At 43.9% G+C, this 25,335-nt stretch overlaps 2 protein-coding genes across 2 annotated transcripts in view; both read right to left on the bottom strand.

Annotated features, from left to right (window-relative positions):
* Positions 1 to 25,335, bottom strand: part of PARD3 (par-3 family cell polarity regulator) — an 807,488-nt gene that overhangs the window by 570,835 nt on the left and 211,318 nt on the right.
* On the bottom strand, positions 11,662 to 17,115 carry LOC142243500 (uncharacterized). Its single transcript, XM_075315481.1, has 2 exons — positions 17,013 to 17,115; positions 11,662 to 16,817 (listed from the first exon to the last, which is right to left on the bottom strand). The coding sequence occupies exon 2, from the start codon at positions 16,611 to 16,613 to the stop codon at positions 12,150 to 12,152; it is 4,464 nt and encodes a 1,487-aa protein (XP_075171596.1). The 5' UTR covers positions 16,614 to 16,817; positions 17,013 to 17,115; the 3' UTR covers positions 11,662 to 12,149.

Below are 25,335 nucleotides of genomic sequence, written 5' to 3'. Positions count from 1 at the left end.
TATGGGTGACCTGTTCCCCTGAGGTATATGTATGGGTGACCTGCTCACCTGAGGTATATGTATGGGTGACCTGCTCACCTGAGGTATATGTATGGGTGACCTGCTCACCTGAGGTATATGTATGGGTGACCTGCTCACCTGAGGTATATGTATGGGTGACCTGCTCACCTGAGGTATATGTATGGGTGACCTGCTCACCTGAGGTATATGTATGGGTGACCTGCTCACCTGAGGTATATGTATGGGTGACCTGCTCACCTGAGGTATATGTATGGGTGACCTGCTCACCTGAGGTATATGTATGGGTGACCTGTTCCCCTGAGGTATATGTATGGGTGACCTGCTCACCTGAGGTTTATGTATGGGTGACCTGCTCACCTGAGGTATATGTATGGGTGACCTGCTCACCTGAGGTATATGTATGGGTGACCTGCTCACCTGAGGTATATGTATGGGTGACCTGCTCACCTGAGGTTTATGTATGGGTGACCTGCTCACCTGAGGTATATGTATGGGTGACCTGCTCACCTGAGGTATATGTATGGGTGACCTGCTCACCTGAGGCATATGTATGGGTGACCTGCTCACCTGAGGCATATGTATGGGTGACCTGCTCACCTGAGGTATATGTATGGGTGACCTGCTCACCTGAGGTATATGTATGGGTGACCTGCTCACCTGAGGTATATGTATGGGTGACCTGCTCACCTGAGGTATATGTATGGGTGACCTGCTCACCTGAGGTATATGTATGGGTGACCTGCTCACCTGAGGTATATGTATGGGTGACCTGCTCACCTGAGGTATATGTATGGGTGACCTGCTCACCTGAGGTATATGTATGGGTGACCTGCTCACCTGAGGTTTATGTATTATGACACCCCACTTCAGAATAGGGGGGGGTCATAAAATAGATCAGGATTAAATTAAATGGGCTCAAACTAGAACAAATAATATCAGTGGTGGAAAGGGGCAGGGAAATAAAAGAGAATACTTTTTAAGCTATATAATTATACACACTTGTAATATAAGACAAGCAGAACAAGAGGATTTAGAGTATATGGTATAAAATAAATGTAGCAAATCTGGTTTAGCCCAATGACAATTAGATCCAATCTTTTGACTGCTCAATACCAATGGAGTGTGGACGTCATGTTTCGCCATCTCTGGTTTTGTTGGGAGGATGAAATGACACAGACATTGGGAATATATTAATAAATTAATTAATTAATGGGATTCAAGAAAGTGAGATCGATAGCTAGAAAGATTTCAGTGCTCAATAAAACAAAAAACTACTTTCCTACTTGGTCAACCAAGACGTTTGCAGTAATGTTCCGAGTGTGATCAGGATCTGTGACCGTCCCACGTTTTCTACAAAGTCAAGTACAGTTTGTGACAATGGAGTTAACGCCTCACCAGTGCTTTCTAATTTTCACAGCTTAAGGGAAACTGCAGTGAAAACATTATGATAGAATATAAAACAAATGAGCAAATCAAACTGCTAATGTTCGGTCTCCAAGGCTTCTGCACAGTCATTTAATGGTTTACAGTTCCTCTATCAACAGAACACGGGGAAAAAAAAAAGGAACGTCTTTGATTTGGAAGCTAATTGTTTGGAAAACCTGCTAATCCGGCAACTATTGGAAAAAAATCAGCACTTGAGCAGCAGGAATCCATCACTGGTCGGGAACTTGCGGAGTGAGGAATCATCGAGCCAACAATGAAGAGTCCAAGAAGAGTGTCTACACAGAAGGGTGACACCAGACTGACGTCCCGACAGATTACGAAGACCAGAATCAATGACCGTCATGGAATGGTCCAAAGAAAATAAGGACCAAATAAGGAAGGTAAAGCCCATGTCTTTAAGACAGCCTGTCAATCACAATGCCCACCTGAGAACAGGGGCTCGTCTTTCACCTGATCCGGCTGAGGTTAATCGGCAAAGAAGGAGACGGCAACTTTCAAGTGGCTGTGGATTGCCACCTCGTATAAGAGTGTCAGGGATGTAAGGAGGAGTACAGGGGTCGGGTCATCTACACCCTATGGTATTAGCTGCACAGGTAGTTTTTTTCACTTTCATTTTGAAGTGGCTCCGGTACAAAAAAAAAAAAAAAAAAATATGCTTCAAATTCTCTTTGATGTAGATTTTTAAAGTAGGTACAGTTCAAAAATACATGAAAAAATGGTGTACAGATTTTTTTTTTGTATGTGTATTCTTCTGTCTGAATTTTTTATATTTTTTTTTTTATAAACCGTTTTTGTGGTTGGAGCATTTCTTCTGCTTCATCTGATTGTTAAGGAGGTTGTCCACTACTTTAAGCACTGATCCTTGGGATAGGTCCTCAATGTCTGATTGGAGGAGGTCCGACACCCCACACTCCCGTCGATCGGCTGATCCTGGCTCCAGCAGGTGGTCGGAAATGCTCTGTTCTGAAGCTGCCCCGTTTTCTAATAGCGGCCGTGGCAGGGCACTGCATATCCGTCTCCTATTGATTTGAATGGGAAGCAAATGTGCAGTACCCGGCTGCAGCCACTATCAGAAAATGAGGCAGCTCCGGAACTGAGCATTTCCAGACACCTGCTGCCGTGATTGCCATCGAGAGCAGCTGATCGGCGGGGGTGCGGGGTGTCAGAGCCACGGTAATTAGACATTGATGACCTATCCTAAGGATAGGCCATCAATATTAATGTAGTGACCAGCCACTTTAAATCAAATTTAGAGCATTTTTTAATTTTCAATCAGAAAAGACGCTAGAATTCATATGTTGATTCTCTTTTGGGGGTAGGAAAGAAAAAAAAAAAACAAAAAAAAAAAACCACAAAACAGCACTGTATTGTTCCAAACCCTTACCTTAGACATAATCAGTAGTGATGAGTGAGCACTACCATGCTTTGGGTGCTCAATACTTGTAATGAGCATTTTGACGCTCGGACAGGCTCAACTCATTAATATAATGGACGTCTATAGGGAACTTTTGCCCTTTTTAGGAAATTCTTCCAGAAAAATGCTTGAGGTCTCCATAGGCTTCCTTTATTGTCGGTTAACGAGTACTGATCACCCGAGCATGGTAGTGCTTGCTCATCACTAGTTACGAGTACCGAGCACCCGAGCATGGTAGTGCCCGCTCATCACTAGTTACGAGTACCGAGCACCCAAGCATGGTAGTGCTCACTCATCACTAGTTATCAGTACCGATCACCCGAGTATGATAGTGCACGCTCATTACTAGTTACCAGTACCGATCACCCGAGTATGATAGTGCACGCTCATTACTAGTTACCAGTACCGATCACCCGAGTATGATAGTGCCCGCTCATCACTAGTTACCAGTACCGATCACCCGAGTATGATAGTGCCCGCTCATCACTAGTTACCAGTACCGATCACCCGAGTATGATAGTGCACGCTCATTACTAGTTACCAGTACCGATCACCCGAGTATGATAGTGCATGTTCATTACTAGTTATGAGTACTGAGCACCTGAGCATGGTAGTGCTCACTCATCACTAGTTATCAGTACCGATCACCCGAGTATGATAGTGCACGCTCATTACTAGTTACCAGTACCGATCACCCGAGTATGATAGTGCCCGCTCATCACTAGTTATCAGTACCGATCACCCGAGTATGATAGTGCACGCTCATTACTAGTTACCAGTACCGATCACCCGAGTATGATAGTGCCCGCTCATCACTAGTTACCAGTACCGATCACCCGAGTATGATAGTGCACGCTCATTACTAGTTACCAGTACAGATCACCCGAGTATGATAGTGCACGCTCATTACTAGTTACCAGTACCGATCACCCGAGTATGATAGTGCACGCTCATTACTAGTTACCAGTACCGATCACCCGAGTATGATAGTGCATGTTCATTACTAGTTATGAGTACTGAGCACCTGAGCATGGTAGTGCTCGCTCATCACTAGTTACGAGTACCGAGCACCCAAGCATGGTAGTGCTCGCTCATCACTAGTTATCAGTACCGATCAGCCAAGTATGATAGTGCCCGCTCATCACTAGTTATGAGTACTGATCACCCGAGCATGGCAGTGCCCGCTCGTTACGAGTACCGATCACCCAAGCATGGAAGTGCTCGCCTATCACTAGTTACGAGTACCGATCACCTGAGTATGGTAGTGCTCACTCATCACTAATAATCAGCATGTAACCAGGGCTGGTTTTATAGGAGTAGAAAGGATAATATGCAGTCGGATATAAGTAATATCTGAAAAACCTATCAAGGAAAACATTGTGGTCAAGATATTAGTTTTTGACAAAAATGTAACTAAAAAGAGAAAAAACATTTGAGAAGGTCAAGACTGTCAAGAACCTAAAATGTAAAGACAAACACGAGAAATCAATTAAATGGTGATGACACATAGGTCACAATATCTATATAACATATTACTTACACCCTACAAAAACAGTTAAAAAAAATCCATGAAGATAAAAACAAGGCTGTAGCGTCCGTACAACGGAAAATGGTATCTGCGTATTATTTTATGCAGACTCTAAGTTAAAGACAAATGAATTTCGGAACAAGTCCTTTGTTCGTTGCTTTCCAAGTTCACTTTCACCAAGAAGAAGACGACTCCTCAGTAGCATCAGTATGAAATCACAATATAAACTGCCCGACAAATTAAATGTTTTATGTCTACTGGAGAACATGCCCTGCTATTAGGAGACGAGCCGCCCCTCCTCCTCCGAGCCCCGACTGTCAGCTTCAAAGTTCAACAGGAAGGATACAGTGAATGTAATGTCTAATTTCAGGGTGTGCAGCTACGCCGGCTCATTTACATACCAAAGCAAGGGGAATGCGATTTATAGGGAAAAAAAATCCATCTAGAGACAGACATGAAAAACTTCAAACATTCGCCGATTCCCCAACGCTCCACTCATCATTTCAAACCTTCACTACAACAAAGGCGCAGATAACACTTGTCCTTGACATCAGCCTTAAACTTCACTTGTTTTCCCTTTCTTACATTCCTGCACAAACAACTATTAAATATATATTAATCTCAATATGTGTATACTCATCAGCTGTGAGCAAAGAAGAAAAACAAAATAATGAAGGCTAACACGGCATTGAGATTCCTTACTCATGACTGTAACCGTCCATCGCCAGCGTCATTGTGTTCCAGTTTGATCCTCTAACACTCGCTATAGCTTCAGGGGCGGAAACAACATTGGTGCAATCTGGGGAGCCGCACAGGGGCCCAAGAAAGAAAGGGGTCCACGTCCATCTCCAAAGAAGCAAACAGCTTTGGACAGACTCATAACGGTGCCCATATTATTGGACAGAGGACCTCCTCAGTCTGTGCCGCCACGGACCCATGTCATAAGTGAACTGCTCACGGCTGAGGACCCCACTCTGTTAGGTTACACTCTTGTGTAGAGGGTCTGTGTGCTACCAGATCTTTTTATCAGATGGCACACGGACCTATGGCATTTCATGGATCTATACAAAGATCTGTGAAAATCACAGATCCAAGTGTGAGATCCATAAACTTCAGAGAGGATGGTATTGTGATCTGATCTTGAGGATTGGCACACACTCAACAAGCCTGTGTGTGGTCCAATAATAAAAAAAAAAAAAAAAAGTATTTCGTAACGACACTTCCCTCAGATGTGTCAATGTGGCATAAGGCTATGTGAACACATTAAATATTTGCTGCAGAAATTTCTGCACCTTTCCTGCATGTCTTGGTTGGAAAAATGCTGCGGTAAATACACGTGTTGTTGGTGCAGATATTTTCCATGTATTAATATGGGTGAAATCTGCGGCAAAATCGCTGAAAGAATTGACATGTTGCAGATTTATTTCGACACCAAACTTACACAGAGAAAATACTATACGTGTGCACGAGACTCCAGGATTCTCACTTAGCTGGCATCAAGAAACCCTTCAGGTTTTGTGACGAGTCTGCACTGTAAAAATGTACAAAAATTCAATGTGTGCACAGTGCCTTGGAAAAAGCATAAAACAAAGTCAATAGAGCAGCAACCACACTGTCAACGTGCATGTGGTCTCAATCCAATCTAGGAAGTGGCGCTGACAAGTCTATTTGGATAGAAATTCCAGTCTCCTAGAGTGGCTGGAGCCCACACTTTCAGTCCTCGGAAAGTCAGACAGAAGAATACCAACTTCAGACCGATGAGCGTGCCGCTGAGATACCTCAATATCTACATATTCTACGCGGTGTAGGAAGCTCTGCCTATTCAACATGCAAGATATATATTATGAAGATACATTAGAAAAAGCTTTCCGATATTGTATGTTTATAATGCCTACTACACATAGCGCCAATATTCTATCTTTCCTCCCAGTTCCTTCCAAGGAAGACCCAGTGGAGCCATGTATAATATGGTCACTTATTCATGGGAATGGGAGCTATGCACTGTATGTATTGTCACATACTGTCTCTCCCACAGTGTCTGTACATTTTCAGTTACTTGGACGCTCTGATTAACAAATTTGAACAGGACATGACCTAATGGGTCAACCCCTATATTTATACGTAGACAAACATTTACAGCGCTTGGGATGGTGGTTTAAATACGTTAAGGGAACCTGTCAGCAACTTTTACCTCCTTAAATTATTTATAATACTATGTAGCTTTTAAGAGATGAACCAGTCAATCCCTTTATAATCCAGAAGTGCTGCTCCAGCAGAAAAAAAAAAAAGAAAAAACACAATATGAAGTTCATTCTAAGTGCATCAGGGTGTCACGATGCACTTACAGCTTCTCAGTCTCTGCTAATTCTCTAACTAGCAGCAGCCCCCTTTCCTGGCTTACTGATAGGTGGTTGGCATTGGTACATTGGCCTATGACCCATCAGACAACAAGGGGGGGTTGGTGATAGAGAATACAGCAGAGACTGAGAAGCTGTAAGTGCATCGTCAAGAAACAATGCACTTCCAGGCTAAACTTCAAAATGTGATTTCCAGAGGAGCGTATTGGATTTACAAAAGGATTGATGTGATACAAAGTCATAAATGGTTTGGGGAGGTATGCATGTATGGGGGGGGGTACAAGCTGCAGGTTCACTTTAAGGGTCAGCACACGGCGAGTAATACGGAGCGAGTGGAATGCAATTAAAGAAATCGGGCAGAGAAAACAATCACAGCATGCTGCGGGTGGAATGCAAACCTGTTTCACGCTCTTGATTCTCCCATCAGCCGGTAGGAGGAGATAGGGAGATAAATCCTTCCCTCTCCTCCGGAGCACCGGCCCTCCCCTCCGCAGCTGTGGTCTGATTGCACGATCGGACCACAATCACATGACACTCGGCTCCCACTGTGCTGCGAGCGTGTGCCGAGCGTCATGTGAGGACTTGCACAAATCCTGTGTGGCCTCAGCCTAAGAGAAAGATGGGTACACAGGATCCAAACTGTGGTTGTCACTCACAGCGAACTTGTGTAGTAACGGTTCTGGCTATCTTAACAGGTGAAAGCTAAAGGAGGATAAATGGGTAATGTAGAGTGAGCTAATGCCAGACCCCTTGAAATTTTTTTTATCTCCCGTGTAAACGAAAGGATCAGGTGTTGAATTTCAACATGTCCAATCCTTTTCTCCTTCTGCATCATCTGTCAATGGGGGAATCAGGAAGCCCCCCCCAATCACATTAGATGGTGATCCAGTTCCATAAATTCGCTGGGTTCGGTTGACAGTCACTTGTCTGAGCTTTACATCAAGAGCAATACTGCTTTACATCAAGAACATGGACTAAACTAAAAATTGCAAAAAAAAAAATGTTTACCCTCTAGCAGCAATTCTGGCATTGATGAATTAATTAAACAGACTAAAAATTATACCACAAAGAATATTTACACCACTGGTGGGCCAACTATTGCAGACAGGGTCAAAGCATTAACAGAAGTCTACTCCGAACGCAACGAAAACAAACCAGACTCTGCTGATCTGTAATATTTATCATAATTAAACCGTGACCTAAAAAATGCTCGAGAAAAAGATGTGTTAAGTTTAAGGGTCATTTAAGAATGCAGAATCTTTTAATTAATGTGTGCAAAGGGTAAGGGTCTCTACAATATGCAGTTCCCAGAAAACGTGTTAATGATTTTACTGTTATGACTAATCTCGGGAGGTACGGAGGGAGAAAGTTGAAAGGGGAAAACCAGAATTAATCATTGAAATCCATTTCCCGTATAAATGAATTAAACTACTGACAATGTAAAGAACAAGTATAAAGGGGCGCTCCTCCTCGGGATGACTCAGAGGTATTAGCTGACTCGTAGGGTCATGGAACTTGCATAAAATTGCTTGCTTCATCATTCTGCTTTTCAGCGGTGTTCTTCGGTAGGGACCACCTGGTAAGATTTGGGTTTTTTTTCCCCAATCATTGGTTGCAAAGATTTACCGTATTTTTCGGATTATAGGACGCACCGGACCATAAGACGCACTCTGGTTTTAGAGGAGGAAAATAAAATTTTAAGTAAAAAATGAGGACATGACACGGTTATGGGGAGAGGATCTGCTGCTTACATTGTTATGGGGGGTAATGTCCCCAAATTCTCTACTAAGGTACCCCATCCTGGTAATGATCCTCCTGCCTTGTATATACAGTATATGTCCCTCATCCTGGTATAGCCCCCCCATCCTGCTATATACCGTCATCCTGGCATATGGCCGCATCCTGTTATATACCCCATTCTGGCATATGCCCCCATCCATCCTGCTAATATACCCCCATCCATCCTGCTAATATACCCCCATCCATCCTGCTAATATACCCCCATCCATCCTGCTCATATACCCCCAAATCCATCCTGCTCATATACCCCCAAATCCATCCTGCTCATATACCCCCAATCCATCCTGCTCATATACCCCCATCCATCCTGCTCATATACCCCCATCCATCCTGGTCATATACTCCCATCGATCCTGCTCATATACCCCCATCCATCCTGCTCATAATATACCCCCATCCATCCTGCTCATAATATACCCCCATCCTGCTCATAATATACCCCCATCCTGCTCAGAATATACCCCCATCCTGCTCAGAATATACGCCATCCTGCTCAGAATATACCCCCATTCTGCTATATGCCCTCATCCTGCTAAATCAGAACAGCCTTAAAGTGTTGCCCATAATGCTGATGAAACAATACTGAGTAACCTTTGCAGGAGATCATAAGAGTTTCCCGACATGTCTTAGTACATATAAATAATTCTGTAGCTTAATTTCTTAGAATTCTGAATTGAGCTGTTCCTTCGTTATTCTTTCAGCGACTGTAAGTATAAATCAAAAACGTGCTTGTTGTCGGCAGCACATCCTCTGTTTACGCCCCGCTCACCCAAATGTTTTTTTGTCGGCATAAACAATCCAACAGTCCTGCGCAAAATGTGCAAACTCCGTTTGTTCTTAAGAAGTCTCCGGTACAATATTGGCACTGTTACGGTGGTCAGGTGTTGGGGGTGGGTGACTTAAGCAGCAGGTGGCGTTTTGTCAGGTCCGCAAATCTGTAAGATGTACTTGCGATAACTGTATTTATTGACTTAGGAAGTGAAGGGGTTACTGGATTATTATTTGGGCTATATAACTAGAATTGTGCATATTCTCTATTCATAGAGTCGACATTTCCATGAGAGAAATAAGTAGAGAAGAAAATGTGCAGACAGTACAGTTCCATTTTATACTCTGCATGGGGGCAAGTACATGCTTCTCCCGGGCACAGAGATAAGCAAATATACGGAGAAGCATTGCAGATTAGGAGCGTGCCACCCGGTGAACAGGTCTTTATATAACGACGACGACAATAGAAAAACAAACAGTACACAATCATCAATGGCCATCTAAAGCAGCAGCCCACCACCTAATCCTACTGGGAGCAGATTGCTTTTTCACCTCCAGTGGAATCAATTGAGCCGGCTTCCACGTATTATATTTTTATTCTTGACTTCAGACAGCTCTTGTACTTTTTGATGCAGAACACTAAATGAATGCAATACTTTTTTTGAGTGTCTAGGGGACCCCTGCGGTGCAATAAAGCACAGTTATTATTACCATGCAGGATAAATATTCACAACACGGCTTCATTCTAAGCAGAAAGAAGCCGAACTTTCCTGATGGGAGTAGATGATTGCTGTCTGACGGGAAATGAGTGTCCAGGCTAGAAACGGCCCCGAAAACATCAGAGACGCTCCTGATGCCCAGAAACACGATAACCGTACATGAACGGGGGCATTAAAATTGCAGTAGGGACTGTTCTTGTCCTAGTTTTGGGTCAGGGGTGCACAACCCTCTGTCAGGAATCACTTTATGGGGAGCAGTCTTCATATGTTGAGGAGAGCCATAAGATGAAATACTTAGTTAACCTCTGGACATAGAGCACTGAGAGAAGTGTGTTCAATTAAATCAATTCTCTATACATAAGCCAGTCTTCAGAGGAACCCAAGATGGCCCCCGATGACATCACAGACCCTACCATCAGCATGGATCCACCAGATGACGTCCCTCCCATCACCACCATCATGGATCCATCCAATGACATCATAGACCCGCCTACGATGATGCCCACCAATCAACTCATGGACTAAAGGGTGCTTTACACGCTGCGACATCACTAGCGATAGCTAGTGATGTCGTGCATGATAGCACCCGCCCCCGTCGTTCGTGCGACATTTGGTGATCACTGCCGTAGCGAACATTATCACTACGGCAGCATCACATACACATACCTTTTCAGCGACGTCGCTGTGACCGCCGAACAATCTCTCCCTCAAGGGGGAGGTGCGTTTGGCGTTATAGCGACGTCACTGTGGCGTCAGTAAGCGGCCGCCCAATAGCAGAGGAGGGGTGGAGATGAGCGTCCGGAACATGCCGCCCACCTCCTTCCTTATTGCCGGTGGACACAGGTAAGGAGATGTTCGTCGTTCCTGCGGTGTCACATACAGCGATGTGTGACGGCGCAGGAACGACGAACAACCAGCGGCATGCACCACCAACGATATTCTGAAACGATCAACGATTTTTGACATTTTTGCGATCGTTGATCGTCGCTCCTTGGTGTCACACGCTGCGATGTCGCTAACGGCGCCGGATGTGTTTCACCAACGACGTGACCCCGACGATATATCGTTAGCGATGTCGCAGCGTGAAAAGCACCCTTACCACATTGTTCAACCCACTGACCAATGAACACATCCGGACATGCCCTTTCCAAGGTTATATCAAGACATGCTTTAGCTGAAATAAAGCAGAGTCCAGGCCGACTTTTGTCGAGGAAAGATGAATATCCGACTGTGTGTCTAATCTCATTTTTCAAGCATGGACTCGATCCACACCAATTAGGCCAGGCAGTAAGCAACAAGTGATCTCTGATTAAGAGCTCACCTTAACACATACTGATAAGGTCATGCACCAAATATTTGGGGCACTTTCTCTTCCGGACAGTGAAGAGCAGAAGGCGCTCGTGTTCTGGCACCCTCAATCTGTGCGTTGGAAGACAAGTTGACAGACAGCTTAACTCTTTCCCATGAATGCATTGACTCGGACGCTGGGGTCCTTTACAACTTTTATTAATGAGATCAGTGTAAAACTACAAGAAATAAATGAAAATACTAAGTACAACATACAACATATCTGAGTTACATAGCATTCCATTTGATACAGGACATGCAGGGTAAATGCACTACATGGCGAATACATATTAGCTAATGACAGGATAATACTTGCAGAACAGACCAACTACATTATAATTTTGATGAGCCCTAACCAGGGGATCATAACTCACCGACTGTGCTATGTAGAGGCAAACATAAGGAGCAGAGATCTGGAGAGATATTCAGCATGCAGAATGTGTGTGTTCATGTAACTGAAATGGCTGCTGAAGAAGAAGGGGCAGAGCCTATGCAAGGTCTGATGGGTAACTACATAAGCCTTGGTAGGACAATTTTCATTGCACAGTAACCAGTGAAACATTAAACTAACTGCAGTAAGACAACATTGTCAACAGATGGCGCTGTTGGATATCACTGGACAAGTGGACAGTATCAATGTCAATTACTAAATGTAATCTTATTACTTGGCATAATAAAATAATTATATGCATTTCTATGAAGGCATGACACTCCCCGTCTGGCATCCGGGGGAATGCCACAAACTTAAACTAGAGCAATAGAATAAGTTCAGATACAGGTCTAAGAAACAGCTTTCCACTTTGCTTGGGAATCTTGATTTCCACTTTCCTGACCTGTCCGTCTTGACTTGGGAAGACCTTGGTTACCAATCCTAGAGGCCACTCGTTCCTTTTAGACTGAGTGTTCTTCACTAGGACGACATTCCCAGGTTTCATGTTGGGTCTACTATCTTGCCATTTGTCTCTTGTCTGTAATGTAGAGAGATATTGTTTTCTCCACTTAGTCCAGAAAAGGTCTGCTAACATTTGAACTCTTTTCCATTGAGATTTGTACAAGTCTTTTGTAGTAAACTCTCCAGAAGTCGGCATACTCACATTAAACTTCTGGGTGAGGAGAGTTGAAGGGGTGAGCAGAGATAGGTCATCAGGGTCATTGGATATGGGAACCAGTGGTCTGGCGTTCATTATAGCTACTACCTCGGCCATGAAGGTTGTTAGAGTCTCATGAGTGAGCTTCGAAGGACCAAGTTGCAGAAAGATGGAATCGAGGATTCTGCGAGCGATGCCGATCATGCGCTCCCACACACCTCCCATATGAGATGAGTGCGGTGGGTTAAAGGTCCACGTACAACCTAGTTCTGAAAGACGTCTTTCTACTTGGTTAATGTCCAGATTTGAGGGAATCTTTAGTTCACCACATGCTCCTACAAAGTTAGATCCTCTGTCAGAGCGTATATGCTTTACATGTCCTCTGAGAGAAATGAATCGTCTGAAGGCATTTATGAAGCTGGATGTGTCCATTGTCTCAATGACTTCTATGTGTACGGCTCTAATACTCAAACATGTGAACAAGACGGCCCAGCGCTTGCTGTTTGCATGTCCTCCCCTAGTCTGACGTGTGACAACTGACCAGGGACCAAACACATCGAGGCCCACGTTAGTAAAAGGAGGTTCGGTACTCAAACGGTCTGCTGGTAGGTCTGCCATTTTTTGGGATTGAAAAGAACCACGGAGTTTCCTGCAGATGATACATTTGAAGATGACTCTACTCACAAGTCGCTTAGCTCCTGTTATCCAGAAACCCGCTTCCCGTAGGGCTCCTTCAGTTATCAAGCGCCCTTGATGTCTAACCTGTGCGTGATAATGCTCAACCAGCAGGAAAGCAACATGGCCATGAGGAACAATGATTGGAGTACACTCGTCATTTTCAAGCTTTGCATTTGAAATTCGTCCCCCGACTCTCAGCAGTCCTTGAGTATCCACAAACGGGTCCAGTTTTTTAAGGGGACTATCTTTTGGGACACTTCTGTGGTTCCGGAGGGACTCTAGAGTCTGGGTATAAGCTTCATGCTGTACACAACAGATGATTGCGTGTTTGGCTTGCGTGAGCTCTTCTACTGTGTAAGCTTTATGACAACGATGCCAGCCTTTGCATGGAGCTGGTCTCGACTGTCTGTTTTTAAAGGATCTAATGACATGGATCAGGCAAGTCAAGGCTCTGTAGGCCGATCTACAGGTAGAGAATCTGAGGAAGCGGCGAGAATCAAGGTGCCTGTTGGTGATCGTTGTGCTAAGTGTGGAAACTTGAGGCCGTAGCTCTACATCTGATTCTGGTTCGAAGAGTTCATGTGTATGTGTCTCGTGAGCAGTGGGTACTGGTTGATACAGAAATGCAGGTCTGACTAGCCAGTTAGTGTCTTTGAGGCGTGGTGCCGATACCGCTCTGGTCGCATGGTCTGCAGGATTTTGGTCGGTTGGTATTTTGAATATTTTGTCCATGAAAGCAAAGAAATGTACCTCCATTTCTGGCTTCTTTGAGAAACTTGGCTTTAAGTAGGTAAGGCGCTTTAGTGCCATCTCTTTGTTGTTAGGAAGACGGGGTCTTTGTGGCTTGAATGGTAGTGGAGCCACCCAGCTGTCGTTTTCATCCTTGTGAAATCCTTGATCCATTATCTCCAGGAAGGTCTCATCTTCAATGGAATGGGCTAGTTTATAATCTTCTTTGGTCTTTTGAAAGACAGCGCACCCTAGATGATCTTTGTCTCCGTCGCACAATTCATCCATGGCGTATCTGTCTTTCCCACCATTTAAGTGTGCTGAATTGGTGAGATTCTCCTTCACTAGGAATTTGTTGGGGCAGGGTAGGAAAAAGGATGGACGGCCACTCTCCAATGTGTTCGTGTAGAGAGATTGGACGTTGTTCGGCTTGTGAGCATTCCCGAGGCAGACGTCCCCTATAACTACCCATCCTAGATCTAGCTTCTGAGCGTAGGGCGAGTTATGAGGACCGTTTATCTGTTTCCTCACCTTGTGAACTCTGATGATGTCTCTCCCCAGCAAAAGGACCAACTTGGCTTGGGAATTAAGTGCAGGAATGAGATGCGCTATGTTTCTCAAATGGGGATGGTGTAGTGCCGCTTCTGGAGTGGGTATCTCTTCTCTATTGTTCGGGATGGCATTGCACTCGATTAATGTAGGAAGGGGTAAGGATGTCTTCCCATCTAGGGATTCGATTTGATAACCTGTTGCCCTCCTGCCAGATTCTTCACTCACTCCTGTACATGTTTTCAGTGAGTAGGAGCAGCTAAGTCCCTTGATTCCAAAGATGTCAAAGAAAGCTGAGCTGGCGAGTGATCTATTACTCTGGTCGTCGAGTATAGCATAGAGTTTAACCGCTTTTTCTCTGTAGCCCATAGGGTAAACTGTAACCAGACAGATCTTTGAGCAGGATTTGTTAGTGAGACCTTCTCCACAAACTTGAGTGCACTGGGGTGACACTTCAGGAGGTGTACTCTCTGTCTCCTCCCCGCCGTGCTCTGTAAGTCGGTCGATGTGCGTGGAATTCTGTGGGGCTGGTTCTGGGTGTAGAGCTGTGCTGTGCTCTTGACTGTTACACTCCGAACAAGTGATACTGGCATTGCAGTCTCTAGCTAAGTGAGATGTGGATGCACAACATCTGTAACATATGTTGTTTTCTCTGAGGAAGATTCTACGGTCTTTAAGAGATTTTCCTCTAAAACTCCTGCACTGTTGCAGTGGGTGAGGCCTTTTGTGTAGGGGGCACTCTTTGTCTGGGTCAATTGTTAGTGACCCTTCAGGTTCTGTTGTACTGTGGGTCTTGCGTGATGAATCTGTAGCAGACACATTAGTTTTGTGTACAGTGATAGGTGAGCCTCGAGGGTTGCGTACTGGAGCAGGCTTACCTGTTCGTGGGTTGATGGGATCTGCGGTGGAAAGGTCAAAGCTGGGATCATTCCTGATCTTGGCTTGCTGGCGCACAAAATCTACGAAGACATGGAATGGAGGAAACGGCACGTTGTGACGTTGTTTGTAATCTGAACCCCGGTTCAACCATTTCTCTTGCAGACTGTAAGGCAACTTATTCACTATGGGTTTAATACCTCTGGCTGCATCTAGGGACGCGAGGCCTGGCAGGTCTCCTTCAAACTTGGCGACTTGGAGTTCTACCAAGAGGTCGCTCAATTCTCTTAGCATGTGAAAGCTCTTATTAGAGATCTTGGGAAAGTCCTCCAACCTTTTGAAGAGGGATTCTTCTATCCTCTCTGAAGAGCCATAGCACTCATCAAGTCTCTCCCATAACAGGCACAAACCTTTGCTCGGGTGGTTGATGCTGATATCCCTGATGCGTTTTGCATGTTCTGCTGATTCGTTTCCTAGCCACTTGACCAAGAGATCGATCTCTTCATTGGCAGAGATGTCCAGGCCGGCCGTGGCGTTTCTGAAGGAAGCTCTCCACGCTCTGTAACTTTCAGGACGGTCGTTAAACTTTAAAAGACCTTTGGTGAGTAACTCACGGCGTGCGAAGAACTTGAGGAAATCTGGTAGCTCTTGATTTCTGAGAGGGTGGTCCTGATACATGTTGCTATGATGAGGTCCCAGTGAGTTATTGTTGCCATCAAATACGTTGTCGCCATGATAGTCACCATCGGGGTCCTCCATTTTGGGACGGTTCGCTGTGTAATAGGAATCTACAAACTTGGGTGCAGGTGACACTGATGGTGTTAGGTGGACGGAATTACCTTCATGCTTAACATGGGATGTTTGTTGAATGAAGGTTGATGGCTGAATGGCAGGATTAAGTCTCTCTCTTGGAGCTGAATGTAGACGGTCGTCTGATGCGGTATGCTTTAGTACGTAGTCTGAAGTGCGTTGTGAGATATCCCGATGACTGAGTTCGGGTCCGAGCCTTAACCTGAAACTTTTACCGTCGCTGCGTGCTGCTTCTTCTAAAGCCTGTACTTCAGCTTCTGCTGCTGCTGCTTCTGTGTCTACAGCAAGTTTTGCAAGGTCGGCTTCTAGACGTGCTTTTTCTGTCTTTAATTTCAACTCTTGTTCAGCAAAGGCAGCTCTCACTTTGGCGGCTTCCGCCTTCGCCCTGGCGGTGGCAATTGCAGCGCTGCTCACAGACTTCCTTGAAGCTGACGAGCTTACATGGGAGCGTGTTACATAAACTTCAGATCCTCTATCTGACATGGTGTCTGTATGCGGCTTGACTGCTCTCTGATAGAAGTCGGCGTCTATGCTTCAACCCCGTTAATAGCAGTCGTTTTACTGTTCTGGCACCCTCAATCTGTGCGTTGGAAGACGAGTTGACAGACAGCTTAACTCTTTCCCATCAATGCATTGACTCGGACGCTGGGGTCCTTTACAACTTTTATTAATGAGATCAGTGTAAAACTACAAGAAATAAATGAAAATACTAAGTACAACATACAACATATCTGAGTTACATAGCATTCCATTTGATACAGGACATGCAGGGTAAATGCACTACATGGCGAATACATATTAGCTAATGACAGGATAATACTTGCAGAACAGACCAACTACATTATAATTTTGATGAGCCCTAACCAGGGGATCATAACTCACCGACTGTGCTATGTAGAGGCAAACATAAGGAGCAGAGATCTGGAGAGATATTCAGCATGCAGAATGTGTGTGTTCATGTAACTGAAATGGCTGCTGAAGAAGAAGGGGCAGAGCCTATGCAAGGTCTGATGGGTAACTACATAAGCCTTGGTAGGACAATTTTCATTGCACAGTAACCAGTGAAACATTAAACTAACTGCAGTAAGACAACATTGTCAACAGATGGCGCTGTTGGATATCACTGGACAAGTGGACAGTATCAATGTCAATTACTAAATGTAATCTTATTACTTGGCATAATAAAATAATTATATGCATTTCTATGAAGGCATGACAGCTCGCACGTCTAAGCCATTCTCACCCGTCCAGTAGTTATTGCTGTTTTCGGATGACAAAAATGAAAATAAAATGATCCAATACTGGATTGAGACAGAAATGTTACTCACTTGACACCAATCTGGCTCCAATCCTATTTCAACGGGATTTAAAAAAGCATCATCTGCACAACATTTTTGTTTGTACGGTCAAAAATAAAAGTTGCAACTGGAGACAGTCTTTTTTTGTAAAACACTTAAGTCTACGGGAAACGGATCAGAAGAGATGGTCATCCATTAACGGATCAGGTTTTTTCCTTAAACACTGTGTATGTCCAGAACACAAGGGGTGCTCAGAAACACTTCTACTAAAAACTGATCCGTTACAAATGGAACAACGGCTACAAAGCGGAAACCAAAAGTGTGAATCCGTTATTCCTCCGTAATGGAGCCATTGGACAATACTCAGACGACGGAAGGCTTAGATTTATGCCACTCAATATGAGCAAGATACAGCACCTCCTGAGGAAAAGAACACTTAAAACGCGCGTCGGGGCATAGAGGCACGCAGGACTTCCCTGACCAATTTAAAGGTATACTAAATTCCTAATCAATTTGCACTTCACAGCACTTTACATTATTAGGCTATATTTACTATACCTTATATCTATTATTATATATAACCATTTTAATATTTTTGCACTTGGCACTTTGTTATTTATATGCTATATATAATTAATTGATATTTATACATAATTGGTCATTGCACTAAGCACTTTTATAACCTGACAAACTGCTGCTAATAGTTTTGGGAATCTGATCCAGTCTTATATTTTCTATCAATACTCAACATATGTTATTTTTAACAATTTAAATAAAAACATTTTATCATCAAATGGTCACATCCTTTATTTTGAGCCTTCTATGGTTTCTCTTTTAAAGGCTTTTTGATATTTATCAATATGAGCAAGGTATACCACCCCGTTGGTGGTCAAAACCACACTTTTTTACTTTTGCTGGGTATATTGATCCCTACGTTTTATTCATAGGTTGGGAGGTTTTCCATCAAATGAAAATGAAGTAATCAAAAGCTCAAAGGCATCCCCAGGCATCACTCGTCTTGTCTCCACAATTGCAAATAAGCTTCTGAAATAGGGTTTGCCATTCAGTGGTTCCTTGTTGTTGTCCCAAAATCAGATAAGAGCTAGAAGCCAATAATTTCCAGTCGCCTGGATCATCAACCACGTCAACCTGATCAACCTAAGCCCAGATCTGCTCCGGCAAAGTCTATGGATAGAGTCTCCAACTATCCACTGTTTTCCATGCCCCAAACTCCATTTTTCAATGAGATAAAAGGGTCGTCTTCAGTATTCCTTCATCGAAAGCCATACCAATGCCATACCATTCACTTCTACGTGATTTATTAAATACTGAACTTCTGAATTTAAGATTATTTTTTTTACATCGTGACCCAGCAATATCATTATGTTAAAGGGAACCTGTCATCAGAAATTTCGCCCAAAACCTAAAAGATTCCCCCTCTGCAGCTCCTGGGCTGCATTCTAGCAAGGTTCCTGTTATTATTGTGCCCCCTGTGACACCAAAATAAAGACTTTTTATAAAGTCTTACCTTTTCGTATGGCAATCTTTTTTTATAGTCACGGGGGCGGGCTTTCTGGCATCAGTTATTCTCCCTCCTGGTCCTTATTGCCGTCCCCCATCGCTCCTTTGCATAGCTGATGACGCCGCCCACTGCTCCAGCCATCCCCGCACATGCCCAGTGCCAGTCTCACGGGACTGAGCAGTGTGACCGCTGGAGACGTGTGCGCGGGCACGACATTATGGGCGGTGCTGTGATTGTCATCAGCAAGTACCCGCCCATAATGTCGTGTCCGCGCTTTCCCCTCTGCCTCCACCGTTCTGCGCAAGCGCTAGCCATATGACCCCACGTCACCTCTTACCCACTTTCCCTGGAGCAGGAAATAGATGGGAGGTGACGTGGGGCCATATGGCCAGCGCTTGCGCAGAACGGTGGAGGCACAGGGGAAAGCGCGGGCACAACATTATGGGCGGGTACTTGCTGATGAAAATTACAGCGCCGCCCATAATCTCTTGCCTGTGCACACGTCACCAGCGGTCACACTGCTCAGTCCCGTGAGACTGGCACTGGGCATGCGCGGGGACCGCTGGAGCACTGGGCAGCATCATCAGCTATGGAAATGAGCGATGGGGGACGGCAATAAGGACCAGGAGGGAGAATAACGGACGCCAGAGAGCCCGCCCCCCGTGACTATAAAAAAAGATTGCCATACGAAAAGGTAAGACTTTATAAAGTCTTTATTTTGGTCTTACAGGGGGCACAATAATAACAGGAACCTTGCTAGAATGCAGCCCAGGAGCTGCAGAGGGGGAATCTTTTAGGTTTTGGGTGAAATCTCTGCTGACAGGTTCCCTTTAAGTAGTCTTGAAGAAGATCATCAAGATTAGGAGTAACCAAGTGTCTGGTTCTCATGTTCTGAACCTAAGAGATGACAGCATGGGACCTCAGAAATTACACTAAAGCTACTGCCCTCTGAGGATAATATTGATTTTATACTTGTCTCATGAATCCCATTTTCTCTACTACCTCAAACGGGCATCCAAATGCATGTACGTTACTTACTTGAGACATAAAATATGCAAAATTGCCTTTTCAGAGAGAAAGAGGACTTGAACTCTAGTGCCAACTATTTTAAGTAGCAATCCTAAAAGTCATTACCAACCCTTTAATGAGCCTTGCCATATGACAAAAGCCAAACAGGAATCTCAAATTGCAGACACGTGTTTTGAAATGTTGCCACTCCTCAGTGCAAAGCACGCAATCTGATTTGGCTGTATGAGAGGCTTGTGACTGAGGTCTAAGGGGAATGTGTCTCCTTGTGGATAGGTATATGCCTCACCAGACAATGTCAGGAGGCTTATATATTAATTCACTTATATAGCGCCATTAATTCCAGAGCGCTTTACATACATTGCGAGCCCCAATGGGGACAGTGTTGCCAATCTAAATTCCCTATAAGTATGCTTTTGGAGTGTGGGAGGAAACCCACACAAACACTATGAGAACATACAAACTCCTTGAAGATGTTGTCCTTAGTGGGATTTGAACCCAGGACCCCAGCGCTGCAAGACTGCAGTGCTAACCACTGAGCAATGCTTCTCTGGGAAACTAAATATGCTAATTGACTTTTCAGAAAGTGGATTTTAACACTAGCGCCACCTATTGGAAGAATGGAGAAAACATTGGAATAAAGGTGCAAATAAGGTCTTGTCTGATGAAAAGTGGTACAGACAAAGATTGTGCTCACCTTCTGTAGTTATGCGACACACAACAATACATAAGTGAAGGAGAGGTCGCTGCTGCAGATCCACGTGTGCACATTCGGTACAGGCAATAGAGGAAGGGGGAAAAACTAGTCTCTTCTGCGCTGCTGTTGGAGACTTCAGGATGGAAGAGTCCAGGAAACATCAATGGGTCAAATGCAGTTTATTCTACACATTTCAAAGCTATGCAGCTTCTTCCTCCCTATTGGAGGAAGCAATCCTAACAGACAATACCGCATTGCATGGCTTATAAACCTCCTTACACTGGAATGTCAGCTATGCAGCTCTTCACAAGGAAAAATGTTACGCCTTAGGCTAGTTTCACACTTGCGTTGTGCGGCATCCGTTGCATTGCGTTGTGTGACGGATGTAACGGATGCGTTGCATATAGTGGCACAACTGATGTGACGGATCCTGCAAAACAATGCAATCCGTTTTAGCTTTTTTTCAGTGATTTACTCAACTAAGCATGTGCAGTTGTCTAAAGATGGATCCGTCAAAGGAATCCGTCAAATGACTGATTCCGACGGATTCCGCCACCATAGGCTTCCATTATAAAAACGACGGACGCAAACTGAATCCTGCACATTGCGGGTTTTTTTACGTTCTGGGAAGCGCAAAAAAATGTTACATGCTGCGTTCTTTCCGCCCAGCAGATGCAGCGTCAGCCGGCGGATACAACACAAGGCCATCCGTCGCAATGTGTCGTCAATACAAGTCTATGAGAAACAGCGCACATCTGTTAACGGATTGCGCTGTTTCCCAAAGCGGCGGATTTCAACGGCTGTCAAACGATGCAAGTGTGAAAGTAGCCTTACTTGGTACATACATGAACTATGGGAATAAGGCAAGCCGGTGGAGGCAGTGTGATGTTGTGGGATATTTACTGTTGGGGAGACCTAAAGACCTTGACATTTACGTGAATGTTACTTTGAGACCACATTAGTGATGTGTCGGTCGCGAACGATCCGACACAAAGATCTGGCTCCCTGCTGTGTACGACAGGAGCCGGATCACCAGTGTCAGCCACTCAAATCTCTAAACGGCTCTTTTCGCCGCCAAAACCCCGTCCATCCTCGGCTAAACTCCGCCTACTCAGCAATCTAATTGGCCACTTGTAAGTGGGCGGGGTTTAGCCGCGGGTGGGCTGGGCTTTGGCGGCGTTACTATAATCTTAAATATGTGTTCACCTGGGGTGAACACACATTTAATAAGGAGCAGAGAATGATCTGAAAGATCTGGCTCTTTTTGGCGAGCGGAGCCATAGGAACCGGATCACCAAAAAGAGCCGGACTGCCCATCACTAGACCACATGCCTAAAATATGTCCAGACCAAGTGACCTTCTTCAGCAGGGCAATACCTAACATTCTGCCACAAAAAATATTCAGGACTGGTTTGAGGAACATGATGTTGACTTCCACAGATGCTTGAGTGGATTGGGATGTAGAAAGAGGTACTGGAAAAAACAAGTATGCTCCACGGGGGCTGTATCGACCAACTTGCACACTTTGCGCCCAACGTCTTGGCGCCAAAGAACTCAGGACACCTTCAAAGGTCTTGATGAATCCACGCAAGTAATCTGTACCATGAGGAAGCCACACAATAGAGAATGGGATTTTAACGGTATATATCAGTATATGTGCAGGTTTTTCTCTATATCTTTTGCACAACAGGTTGCAGCCCGGCCTTCACATAAATCATCATAATGACTCCACACAAATGAGAAGACAAAACTTAGTTATGGGCACAGAGAAGCGTGCAGATGCCGCGGTGTGCGCGCCGGGAGGAGGGTGTGTCGCTGCACCGAGAAAATATACACAAAGCCAACATCCCTGGAGTGTGACAAGATGGAGATATATTACCTGTCTATATCCAGAGCTCATCCTCATTATTACTAATTTGTTACGTTTCTGGTGCCTGCTTGGCGGCAGCTGAATTTACTTCTGTACCTTGGCTTTTTTTTTCCCTGGTAATTTCATCTGTAACTACCCAGCTGTTCTGGTCTGGAGTGTGTGAATGAACATTCGCATTGAGATTCAGGGCACACAGGAGTTCTTGTGAATGTGCCCAATGTCAAGTGGGTGCCATAAAGCCACAGGTTGTTCCCATCACTGGTCAGCTGCCTGCACACACTGCTAACCAGCGCAGACCAGCCACTTTATACAACATGATCATCATACTTGTAAGGATAAATGGTGTTGAAAAATCAGATGATGTACCATATTCATCAACAATGTGCAATAAGGGACCAATTCCTTATTGCCTCTGTGCTTTTTTCTGTAGTAAAAATGGTTTTAATGGTGAATTTTATTTGCCCCGTATAATTTAATTTCTACTTTTTTACAATTTCATTACTAGATTTTTATCACATTTATCGAATCTTATGGTGCATTTTATTTGCAACTTGCCTGCATATTTTACTTTTCCATTTTGTCCATTATATTATAATATATATTATACAGTATATATATATAATATATATATATATATATATATATATATATATATATATATATATATATATATATATATATATATATATATAAAAATATATATATTATTTTTTTAAATAAATAGACTTAAATTAAGTCACAAATGAAATAAAATTATTACATGCATACACATATACACACATATATATATATATATATATATATATATATATAAAAAAAATTGATTTAATTTGTTTTGTGAGACTTAATTTAAGTCTATATTTTGGTTTGTTTGTTATTTAGGCTGTGGTTTTGATTATCCAGATGGTTTAGCCTACCTCATCACTTGCTACTTTTGTTGGAGACCAACGTGCAACATTTTAAGTGTTTATTGAAATAATCGTAAGACTTATTACTCTAAGGGTATGTTCCCACAATCCGTGTTCGCAAAGTTTTGGATGCAGTGTGCTTTCCCTGTGTCCAAAACTCTGCGTTGTATATTACAAGCATAGTGGATGGGATTTATAGAAATCTTCTGCCCACTGTGCTTTTTTACACAGCGTAAATGGACATTCGGCAATTAAGGGTAACAGACAATTAAGGGTACGAGCCCACAATCAGGACCTGCTGCATCCTGGAGACGGCGGATCCTGCCCTACAGGGCCACGAGTCCCCTCTGCAGGAGACCGCAGCTCCTCGTGCCCACGATCCAGGCTAAGACAGTTGCAGTCTGTCTCTTCTGTTCTCACGGTGGAGGACGCTTGCGGCTCCGCAGCAAACAATTGACATGCTTCGGCTTGGAAAATTGCACCGCAGGTCAGTGTTTCCTGAGGGGAGAAAAAAAAAATAAAAAAAAAAAAAAAAGCACAGTGGGCATGGGATTTCTAAAAATCCCAACCACTGTGCTTGTATTGTACATGGCAGCATTTTGGATGCAACTGAAGCATGCTGCGTCCTAAAAGCTGTGATCTCTGATCGTGGGCACGCAGCCTTATGCTTGCGAAGATGCAAGTGTTGTGGCCGAGGGGAAACGGCAATAATCCACAGCACCCAGAACCCTGATCGTGGGCATGGATGCTACGGTCTCCTGCGGCGAACACTCGCTTCTCTGCAGGAGGACTGATTCTGAGTCTAGAATGCAGCGTATTTGTATTGTGGGAACGAACCCTAAAAGGGTGCAGAAAAATAAGGGTCAATTCATCAAGCATTGTGGGTTATTTTGAGGTATTAGGTGCAAAATGTACCAGTGCTAAAAAAAAAAAAAAAAAGCAAATGATTAATCAAGGTCTATAAGTCATGTAGAAAGAAAGCTACAGACACATGGTCCCACCGGATGGTGAAGCGAACATTCGGAGGAAAAATGCTTTACAGACTAGACTTAAGAATCCAATTAGAACCCATTTGTCAGTAAATGCTGCCCTCTACTGACAAAAGTACAAAATTTGGTACCTTCTCCCCCAAAATTACATTGACCCTTGACAACAAAGTTTTTCTTATCCTATACACAAAAACACACATCAGCCTATAACAGCAGGATATACTAGTGTAGAATCACAGGAGCAAAAAGAGTCAAATGTGCAAAGAAATAAATATATAACAGGAGATGTAGTATAAAGAGCACTAATGTATTCTGTATATAATGGAGCAGAGAGGAGCTGTATAATATCTACACAATATATATTCTACAGAGTAAGAATAGCCGTCCGCATTAGCCCGATGATGGAAGCCTCTATATGAGAAGTCATTTCTGCGGGACGTCTGGTCGGAGGATTTTATTACGCAGAAGAGCTCTGTAGATGGAAAATACTTCAGTCTGTTAAAGCAACGAGAATGCATTAACATTTGCAATTAATATACTCTTTATGGAGCTCTCCACAATTTACTACCCGGCACAGGCGGAGACCTATTGACAGAGAGCGCTTTCAGAAGACAGACATGAAGGAGACGCATTATCAGATGCATACCGCACACTTACACACATGTATTTACAAGTATTCAGCGGCACATTATGGTAAGGTCTGAATTAACCATGTCATAAAAGTGGGTTAGGGACCTCACCAGAATTGGGGGGCAATGAATACTTGACCATCACAACTGTATATTCTAACTGTGGAGTGACCACAAAGGCAGACGTTTTTCATCCAAAAAAAGGACCTTTCTGTGACGACATGTATTTACAAGTATTCAGCGGCACATTATGGTAAGGTCTGAGT

Source organism: Anomaloglossus baeobatrachus, chromosome 6, assembly GCF_048569485.1.
Source record: "Anomaloglossus baeobatrachus isolate aAnoBae1 chromosome 6, aAnoBae1.hap1, whole genome shotgun sequence".
Taxonomy (NCBI): Eukaryota; Metazoa; Chordata; class Amphibia; order Anura; family Aromobatidae; genus Anomaloglossus; species Anomaloglossus baeobatrachus.
The sequence above is the reverse complement of the archived record's forward strand: the minus strand, read 5'-3'. Positions and strand labels throughout refer to the sequence as shown.